General features: G+C 40.9%; 1 protein-coding gene across 1 annotated transcript; it reads left to right on the forward strand.

The window, feature by feature from the left end:
* Positions 1-827: 827 nt before the first annotated feature.
* LOC124163036 (histidine-rich glycoprotein-like) lies at positions 828-1,301 on the forward strand. The gene has a single exon (XM_046539819.1). It carries the CDS (start codon positions 828-830, stop codon positions 1,299-1,301), a length of 474 nt encoding a protein of 157 aa, XP_046395775.1.
* The last annotated feature ends 10,056 nt before the right edge of the window (positions 1,302-11,357 follow it).

Below are 11,357 nucleotides of genomic sequence, written 5' to 3' on the forward strand. Positions count from 1 at the left end.
GTGTAAGGAGAAGGAGACAAAAGCAAGGGCGAATGGGTATTCTTCTCTTAATTTTTTTTAATTTTCACCGTCACGGAAAATGAGAGAAGATTCCAATATATGTGTTTTGGGGTTGGGGGAGGGGTGAAGAAAAAAAACGTGGTTGGCTTTTTCACGTCTCGTTGCTCGCAGGTATGGCGTATGGTATGAGTGGAGGTGGGAAAGAAGAGGGGGGGCTTAAGGTTTTTGTAAAGGGAGAGTGGAAGGGGGAGAAGAGGGTAAGTCAGTTTCCAAGACTCTCAGGGATGACATGGTGGTGGTGTGGGTAGGCTTCGGGTAACATTCGTACCGGTGGAATGGGGCTCGTTTACTTCCTCTCCCCGAAGTGCCAGCGATTGTTTGAGAACCGTCCCGGCAAACACACGGATCTCTCACGAGCACACAAGGTCCGCTTCCGAACACATGCGAGCCGCCACATGACAAAAGGGGGTGGTTCAAAAGGCACTGTCCCGAAAAAAAAATATCCTCCCTACTCCCTCCAACTGAGTGTGCATACCTCATATATATATAACAACAGACGGTTGCGAGGCGTGATACTAACACACGAGTTGCACGGGTGAGAGAGTGTGGAGGGAAGACTAGCATAGCAGATCATTTGGTGCATCTCAGTGGGCGGAAAGCGAGCTAAGCCTTAAGCGAAAGCTTAGACGAAATCTTGTCTGGAAAGTTCGGTGAATCTCGGAACGGGAGAGAGCTGTGGGAAGATAAAGGAGATATATCGGTGCGTCCCTTCGTCTTGCGTGAAGTGAACTCAGTGGGTCGAAAGTTGGGCGAATCTCTGCACGAAAATGTTGCGTCGTCACTCATCAGGAGGTCCGGCGGGCTTGCTCCTGCTCATATCCGTGGTATTGCTGCTCTCCGCGCTCCAACTAAGCGCTGCAGAGAAAGATAAGCACCAAGATGGTCACCCGAAGGCGACGAAGATTCACCACCGTGTACCAACGCACCATATGCACGCGGCCGCCAAGGTCCACCGGGAGGAACCCTCCAAGAAGGCGCACCATCACCCGACAACGGCCACCCCCACATCCGTGCACCACCACCACACTGCAGCACCAAAGGGCAAAGCACCAGCCGCGTACCAGCACTTACCCGAACACCACGTGGACAAGCACGCCAAGCACCGCCTGGAGGAACCCAAGAGGCGCCTGGAGGAGCAGAAGCCTCCAAAACCTTTTCTCCAGCCCCCCCATCTCCCCAAGCACCAAGATAGACCTGTCAAGCACCACTACGCGAGGCAGGAGAAGAGCAAGCACCACTGATTTTCCTATGGACTCTTCTGTTGTGTTGTTTTCGTTTCGCTGAAAGAAGTTCCTCTGCCAGTTTTGAGGTGTAAGGTTCATTCAGTGCTAAAGTTGCTTCCTCGATAAAAGGATCTGTTCATCGTGCTTCCAATGAATTAAATTACAGTGTACTTATCGTGCTCACCTCTTGGCATTGAACTCAAATGCTTTATTTTGTCGTGCTCTCAATAATCTCTGTGACTAAAATAGATAGGAACAGTTTACAAAAACGCTAAATAATATCTAATAAAGCAATATCTGGATTTTTTTTAAGCTTGGCTTTGACATGCTTTGATGTTTGAGCGTTGAGTGATACACAATGTTATTGTGCTGATTTTCTCTTATGTTGAACAAGAAGTTCCCCTGTTCCATTACTTGATGTGTTTTTTTTTAAATAAATACTTTTAAATATATTCTTTTTTTTTCTTTTTGTTTTCGGCTGTAGTTTTGATAATTGGTTTTCTATGACCAAGTAGAGATGCGGTTTAGTTTGCAACCAAGTACAATTTCTTGAGTGTTCCCAATCTTAGTTTACGTCATTTTTCATTATTATCAGAATGCCTCTAAATGCTAGTGACTCGACCTTTTTATCTTTAGATGTTGTTGGACTAAGTTATTGAAATATGGATGAAGTCATAGTGATTGCATAGTTGCCAACTTGATAACTAATGTTTTGAAATATATTGACTTATCTTAAAAATCTGGGGAGAAAAATATTAATTCCTCTATTTTTTAGCAATCCAAGTAGCCTAGCTCCTCGCAAAGAGGAAGAAATTGTACATTTAGTGGTTGAAATAACCTGAAGGGGAAGATAGGTAACAACTTATTGGAGCATAGTCATATTTAAAATCATTTACTTATTCATTGCGATGGAGGTTCTCGTGAATCGGGATTTGGCAATAATCTTTTTCCTGAATCGCATTCTCAGGATTTAATTCTGACTTTAGGTAAGATTCTGGGTTAGGCTAGGTAAGTGTATCTGTGCTAATTTAGTGAGAGCCAACTGTGAATACGCAGATGATAATCGTTATTCTATTTGTAAAAAGTATCTAAATACGCATTTCACTCACTCGTTTGGCTGTGGTATCGTAGAAAAATGGAAAACAATGTGGAATTCTCGGCTAGCTTATATGGATCCTTGTTGTTTTGGTGAATACATACGCAGATTTAGGGAGGGTAGGGGGGCAGGTGCCACCCCTACACGCTTAAAAATATACAGAAAATTTTAATACGGTTATCATTAGGTTCGTTTTGTTTTGTGCATTACGGAGCCTCAATCGTTTAATTTCGTATTCATAATTTTCATATTAAAAGAAATAGAATAATTTGTACATTAATTGCTGTGTCTTTTTTTTGATCTCAAGTATGAGATGATCGTTTCCCTGTCAGACTCTTGTGCCGCCTCCCCTACCGAAAAAAAAATCCTGCATCCGCCTTTGAGTGCATCTGTTCATAAATAAATTCGTTTAGACTATCGCTACATTTGGCGATACATGCAATTAATCAATTCTACATTCAAAGAATACAGTCTCTAATTAGTTTTCCTCCTCAAAAAATGTTTTCACATTCTTATGATACGGATTGCTAAAGTTTCAGTAAGTTGACATGGTGGTGCGTTCAACTTCACCATTGTATAATCTCCCAAAACTATAGTTTGTTGTGCATCGACTTCTGTTGAAACTCGTTTCTGGGTCAATTTTAAGCAATTGGTCACCAAATATTTTTTAATTGCGTTAAATACTTGGAAGCCCATTTCTATAGCACAAACTGGAAAAGACCTTGCGTAATAATAATGTCAGCTGTGGTGATGTTTTTGCACTCTTGGATTCCACGATTTGATGATGAGCATAATTTTTTTTGAATAACCCAGTTTCATTCACATTACAGAGTCCAAATGAATTCCAGAGGGGCAAGACGTGTTTGACACTGATCGGTTGTCATAACGAGCTGTTGGTTGCGAGTGCTTGGCAATGCGATCGAAATTATAATGTTTCAAAATTTTCATTTTGAGTTCTCAGCGTACGAGCCCATCTCGTCGGCACAACGAAAAATTTCATCTCACCATATTCCCATTGTATATACACCCTTGTTATCCCTGTTAGTATGAGAAATAATGGCATTTTACATTTCTCATGCTCTTTCTTTTATTATTTTCTCTTTACATTCTATTTCTGGTCTTTTTCTCTTTACACAACTACATCATCTGCTAAGGAAAGGATGTTGCTCGTGGTGATAATGTCATTAATGTAAAGAATGAAGAAAACAGGACCTATAAAATCTTCCTTGGAGTACACCTGAGGTAACTTGAACAGTACCCGAGCTAACTCCTTCCATAACAACCGTCTGTTCGCGTTTGTTTAAGATATCCTTCATCCACATTATTACGTGCAAATATATTACCGTATGCTTACTAATTTTCTTCAACTTCACATGTGGAACCTTATTGAATTCCTTTCTGAGGTCTAAAAATTATGGCGTCCACTTGAACTCGTCTGTCACCCGCGGCTGTAATATCAAGAATAAAAGTGGAGCTGGGTTAGCTAAACCTTCCTTTTTGAAACCCGTGCTGTTCTTTTGCTTACAGATTTAGTCTATTTAGACGGCCCATTCTCGAACTAAAAATAATACGTTCCAAGATTCTGAAAGAAATTTCGGTTTTTCAATTTTTAGGGCCTACGTGTTCTGTTAGGGATTTTTCAAAGAATAGAATGTGAAAAGCAAAGTTTCACTGAGGTTCTTGTTTTTATGTCAATTTTAACATAATATTTTTCCCAATTGATCGATGGAACGTCGAAATTACCGCCAGTTTTGGCACAATTACAATTTTTATGAGTCCTAAAACGTCTTATCTAGCTATCAAACTCCAACATTGAATTGGCTTGAATTCGGTTGTCTATAGTGTGCCCATTTAAGAAATTTCTCAGATGAACGTCTGACTGAGCGCTCTCTATGGAGTACTTAAAGTACAACACTCGGTGGTCTGTCGGATTGGACATTACTCCGTGGTCCCTTTGGCGCCTTCCGTTAAGAGCATTCTAATACCCACGCCGTGTTTCTCCGCATATTTTCTTCCCAACACCTCCCTGATGACGCAATGTTCTCAGCTGTCGGTGGCCTCATCCAAATATCATACCAGTTCATACGACGTATGCGACGACTCTCAACCGGACGTATTTTGCCGTTTTTGGTGACGTAGTGCTCGTTTAAAGCTTAGTTTGCATCTCGAAAATTTCAGATTATATACTGTAAATCCGTGAAAATATTTCTATACAAAAATTCGCACCTAAAAACACTGAGATAAATATAAGATGTTAGATTTTCCTAGCGTATCAAGTGCAGAAAGTTTTCTTGGGTTTTCCACCGGGTGTTTGGCTCCATTTCTCCCAACGTTCGGAAGAATGGCTTACTCTTCAGGGGATCTTCTGGAACTTCTCCTTTCTTTCTCTTTTGAAAATTCTTCATTCAGAAGATCCCCTAAGGATGAAGACTAAGTCGTTCTTCGAAGCCTCAATACACATGGAGCCAATTACCCCGTGGAAAAACAGGGAAACCTCTCTGCGCCAAGGTAATTTTTTTTATATGAGTCACACGTAAATGCTGGCGATGGTCTGCCACACACATTCCGAACATATCAATATGATAGCAAATGCTAGACGAATGAAGATGGGTTAACCATATAGCTGCTTCTGAGAAAAGTTAAATTTCTAGACATTTCATTTTTTAAATATGAACATTTTCAACTCAATCATAATTCTTGTGACAGTTACATGTTTCGTCGTTAACATTTAAAACACAAAAGTACACGTAGTTTAAATCTTTCCGGATTAGAGCTGAAAATGTAAACATTTTTGATGTTGCTTGGAAGCAGCATTGGGCTATACTGAATTAAGCGGCGGTGATGCGTCCTCTTAATGTGACTCCGAACCCAAGAAGCGAAATCAAACGCCTTAGATTTAATTACTTCTGAGTATTGCTTTTACGCTCAAGGAATCTCTAGTTATGGTAGCGGACACCCAATATGGTGATACAACTGCAACCGAATAATTCTGATTGCTGAGTACTCCGGAGTTTAATAAAACCTTACGCTTCGTTAGGGATGATAACCATTGGTTATTTGTGCAAGTGCCGTGATTGGTTATTAACCAATCACGGTACTTACGAGACTTATTTCCTTAACGATTGCATCCAATAAGAGAGTAAACACTCTGGAAGGATTGTGACGCATCATTGGCGCCCCATAGGCTGATTCAATGCGAATAATGTGTGCGAAGGCGTCTTTTTATTTCACGATCAAGCCAATCAGACCTTGAGGAAGAATTTCTCTTTTTTATTTTCTTGGAATTTTTCTTTCCTTTCCTACCTCATCTTCCACTTTCTCGACTTTTCCTGAACCACTATTCATGCATTTTTTTCGCTCCCCTTCCATATTCTTGACGCCATAATGGAATATCTTCCCTCGGGCCTTTCTCCCTTCCTTGAGCGGAAGGCTAAAGAAGAGCTCGGGTCTTGCAGACGCCACTTCGGCGAACGATCAAGTTAACGGGACCCAGAGGGCAATTACGAGTGCCGAACCATTTGCCCAAGTCCGCGAAATTGCCGCTCGGAACCTCGGCCCCAACCTCTCTGCCCCCTCACCCTCCAGCCCCTTTCTTTCCGTCTCCAGCCATGCCTTCACCTACCATAGATTCCATACGCTGGGAATCTCTTTCCCTCGTCCCAACCCTTAAGGTCGTTTTACCCGGGGCACGGAATTACGCAGGTTAGAGCTGCATTTATTTCTAAAGGCCGTTTTACACGGGGCACTTACTTGCACAATCTGACGTGCGTACGAAGGCGCAGTCAAAATTGCATCTTGTAAAGCGGTGAATTGCTAGAACAAATACGAGAATGCGTGGACGTGAGATGGCAAAATAGCCCCTGTTCTAAATTTGTTCATGCAATTCCACGCCATTTTAGAAATAAATGCAGCTCTACCCTGCGCAATTCCGTGCCTCGTGTAAAATGGCCTTTAAATGGCGTGGAATTGCGCGAATGCATGAACGAAATTAGAAATTAGGGGCTATTTTGCCGTCTCGCATCCACTCATTATCGCATGTGTTCTAGCAATTCACCGCTTTACACGACGCAATTTTGACTTCATCTTCGCACGTACGTCAGATTGCGCAATTCCGTGCCCCGTGTAAAACGGCCTTAAGACCAGGGGCCTGATTCTGGTTCTTTCTGGCTATAGTCAACGCGATTTGTCGAAAAGATTGGTGAACGCTGTATGCATTCGTATTCTCATTTTCATTCGCTAGCTATTTCGCCAGAAATGCTTCGCTTCGCGTCTCTGGTGACGATAAAGTTATTCTCGTTCTGACTGGCGAGCATATAGCGAACGTAAACATTCGCCAAGTGCGAATGAAATCGCTCCTGCGCTCCAGCGAAAGAATTGACGAGAGACAGACTCGTTATTTTACTACCGCTTTACATCATTATTATATGTTCAACAGATTCAGGCTTCAATTGGTTGGAAGTTAGACGTTTTTAAATGAATAAAAGATTGTACCACTTTTCCACTTTTTTTTACTGCGTACAACGCGTTTCGGCTCACAGAGCCATCATTTTGTACCAGATGATGGCTCTGTGAGCCGGAACGCGTTGTACGCAGTAAAAAAAAGAAATTGTGGTAAAGTGCTACAATCTGTTATTTATTTAAATCAGTATTATGTTGTATTTTTGATCCCAATGAGTTTAATTTTTATTAAGATGCTTGGCATACAACCAGTGTGTTGTTTTACTCGTCTTGTCGTTCTACGTAATTAAATAAATGAGATTGAAAGTGGGTTTGCATTTGAATGAACCGCGAAGCTTTTCTTTGATAAGCGAATTGTATTATCGTGGGAGTGCTGTTATTCTGAGCATATAAATATGTTGGATCGCTTGAGAAAACTTATTGTTTCCGTTCTTATGCTCGTGAACGTTTCATTGGAAACAATAAGATAGAGAATGAGCGGAGCTTTGTCATATAAGAGTATGTCATACAGTAACTGAAGAAGTGGTGTAGTGGATAGCTTGGGTACCAGTCACAAGGTTATAGGGTCGATTCCTGCCATTATGACTTTTTTTCTCCAACACAAGAAAAATGTTCGAATACTATGCTTTTCATCATCAGAGACAAGTCACTTGAAGTTGTCGAAATATTTTCTATGTACAGGAAAATCTCTCATCAGTTGTTCAGTTCTTATAAAGACTCACTGAATTTCACAATTAGGCTTTACAGATATGTCATTCGGAGCTCTAGTCAGCATCGAATGAGTAGTACGCTGTTATGCCGCCTTTTGTGTAAATCCAACATCAGCAAATTATGTTAATATGAGAATATTTGACTGAATCCCTTGCCTATTCTTCCCTAAAATCTTATTTTTGCCTTACGTAAGTTCCTTAGCGTACGATAAGCCGCTTATCATTTTCTTCCGCAATAAAACCATGAAAAACAGATAACTCTCTTATTTTGTGCCAACCGGGTTAGAGTAAAATTGAAAACATTAACCCATAAGTTTCACCGGAGTGACTTTTGGGCTCATCGTTTACATCTACGAAAAATGAAAACAAAGAGAACGGTTTTATGTTCAACGACGGAAAGCAACTAATGAATTAGCAATATTGTACAACAATACTTTATGTAGCAATTTGGTAGTCTCACGCAATAAGCAAAACATGGCATTATATATTTTAGAAATATGATTTGAACTTACCAACTTGCTTATCGCTCTTTAGCTGTTTCGGACTGCGTAGGTAATGAGTAGATTGCTGAAATTATCTTGTTCCCATTGACTTATGGGTAATTCGTCATAGATTACGTCACAGTATTTCGCCAAGAGAAAGAAGTTACCCGAACTGAAGCGACAGGCGGAGCGGAAAGAACGAGAATAATCGCGGAGAAAATTTTCGCCTCGGGTAGATTGCACGCAAAATTAAAAAATATCAAGGATGATTTCTCTTGGTTTTAAGAAGTTATTTCGATACCTAGGGACAGCAACAAATAGCAATAAAAATTAGAAAGTATTAAATTATAGCTTAAAATACGGTACTAGCTCACAGCGTTTATTGAACAGTGTACCTAATCACTATAAATGCTTGACTCCAATTAAGAAAAACCATTCTTAGCAGGGTAGAAAAGAATAATTATAGTACGTCGATTACCATTAACGCCTTAAACTTATAAACTACCGTCACAGTAAATAATGATTTGCGGCAAAGAATGGCAACTAAATGGCTTTATACATAGATATGAATGCATAAAATGTAATAAAAGCGACATCATGATAGCTAAATACCAACGAAATAATAAGAGGAATCATAAAATACTCAACAATGCCAATGGTTACTGAATGTGGTTCCTTAAGGTATCCTTGGAGCTCTCCTTTGGAAATTGGCCCATAGTTGGCGCCAAGGGGACTGCATAATTCCATCCCAAAGAAGGCTGATTTCTGTAGTCGCATTTTACTCGTCTTTCTTAAATGTCCGCGGCGCTGTGATGTGTGCGATGCGATCCACTTTTTTCCAATATTTTACAGTATGGTCGTTGCAATTGCGTAGAATAACACTGAAGAGTTAAGAAAATAATAAATCACATCCTCATGAACGTTAATTTCTGTTGAAATCCCTAATTATACCTTATTTCCCCGTGAGACTCGAAACAATTTGTCCGTCAGCGACGTGAGCGGCGACTTCTGTAAAAACACAATTAAACTTCGCGGTGGTTGACAGCACATTTAGAGACCGACTTGAGCAGTGGCGTATCCGGGGAAATCCGAAATATGAAAAGACAATTATTTTCCTTCATTAAAGAAAAAAAATATTGAAAAATCATTCATTTACAAAATATTTCTTCAAAAAATGAAGTTTTTCGATTATCAAAAGTGTTAAAATTAGTTTAAAAGCCATTACTTAGTACACTGTTTTTCAAAACATTTTCCCCCTGGTTTTGGACCCCCCCCAAACCAAATTCCTGGCTACGCCACTTGACTTGAGGTTCCTCTTTTGTAATATTCGTGGTTGGCGTCTCACTGGTCTGGATTCTTGGTTTTTTAATTTTAGGTGAAGAATTTATAACTTAGTTTTAGTATCCTCTGTCGGTATTTCAACTCCAGCTGATCGCCGTGTCCTCAATGACCGGAGTCTCTTCTAAAATAATATTAGCGGCAAATACAGATCATCTGACCTTTCTCTCTTCCCGCTTCGTGTTCCTTCGCGCACGACGAAGTGGAGTGAATGATTTCATTGTTTCACACCCCGCCTTTCTGTCTCTAAACGGTCTTTTCTATTCAGACATTCCTCCATTAACTACTTTTCAAAGTTTGTTCCAAATTTTGATCCTTTTTTTCATCCCTCATTTATCTTGCAGCATCTCAATCGTAATTTTCCCCCTAAACCTCGCATCACCCTATGAAGTCTACCATTCTTCGTTATTTATTTATAAATGCTGTTAAATAATATTTTATTCATTGTTGGCAACGTTTTGCTTATTACTATTAATTGTTTTCTTTGTCACTGTGATTCCTTTGTAACTGGCCTCACGCTGTTTTTTGAACTGCATTATTATTATAGTATTCTACATGTAGGATTCAATAGAGTATTTAAGAAGCATTCTGGGAGCCTCCCTTCCTTCAATCACTTCACCCTTATATTCATAATAAGGCCTACTCCCTTCCATCCTCTCTAAAAATCCTATTCTCTTCCTTCCTCTCCTTCGTTTACCTAACATTCTACCCTTTAACACCGTTTTCAACATTCCATCCCCACTAAATACTCCCTCCATCCATGCCTTATGTCTCCTCCGTACCTCATCTAAAAGCTGCCTCTCCTCGCCAACCATATCCAGCACTTCGTCGTTCCTTTTCCTCTCCGTCCATTTCACCCTCTCCATTCTTCTACATACCCACATATCGAATGCCTCCAATCTTCTCTCGTCTTCTTTCCTCAGTGTCCACGCTTCCGCACTCTAACTCCAGATCAAACTCTTCACTAACCTTTTCTTTAAAAACTTACATAATGAGCCTCTCATAAGCTCCTGCTCATGCACGCCTCTTTTACCTCTGCAATTCTTTTCCTGATGCACTTACTACTGTATCCGTTTTCCTCTAATGTGCTGCCTAAATTGTTGAATTGCTCTACTTGCTCGTGTTTTTCCCCACCTACTTTTATCTTGAGTCTCACATACCTCGCTCGCGATGCTTTTCGAAACCGCATTAGATATATAAATAAATTATTCCTCCTGCAAATTCAGATCACTCTGCCAGTCAGAGACATTTGTAAACCGACTGGAGGATGCCCCATTGTAATATTCGTGCTCACAAAGAGTTCGGTAGCCGTGTTGAACCATTCATTCCCTCCATTTCACGGTCGACGGCTCCAGCCTTGAACTCTGGTGAGCGTCTTCTTCGTGTACGGAACCTCGCGCCTTCATAGAAGCAAGGGAACGGGAAGCCGTGGGCCCCCGGGGGACGGAAGATCCGCTGATGCCCTCTCGCCCTTCAATTCACCTCTCTCTCTGGAGGCTTTCCCAGCGGTTGCCACCCGAATGATTCTTCCTCACGACCGAAGACGAAAGAGAAGGCGGAAAGGAGGGGCTGGGAGCCGCTGGATGGAAAGTGCGCAACTTCCTCATTTTAATACGCACTCGTGTTAACGACCTCCAGGAGCATACAATCCCTGGACTGTACGGGGAAGCCATATTTTGCGGCCTCTTATATGGGTAGTAATTGGTAAGACGATACAGAATAAAATCAACTGATTTAGACGTTACTTGGTGGAACGATGAAATATTCATGGTGAGACAAAAACACAGTACTATTCCACAAACTTTATTTTAGCTGTCACTTCACATGCCATGAAGACGATACAGCTTCTGGGTGGAACCAATCCTAGAATTCTTCGCCAGTGATGATGATGGTGACATCCTAGGATAGGTAGACGTCATTCCTTCCATTTTTTCCAATCCCATGCCGGTTGTTTCACCTCTCTGTGAGTCTTTCCACATCTTATTATTTA

This window comes from Ischnura elegans, chromosome 7, assembly GCF_921293095.1.
Source record: "Ischnura elegans chromosome 7, ioIscEleg1.1, whole genome shotgun sequence".
Lineage (NCBI taxonomy): Eukaryota > Metazoa > Arthropoda > Insecta > Odonata > Coenagrionidae > Ischnura > Ischnura elegans.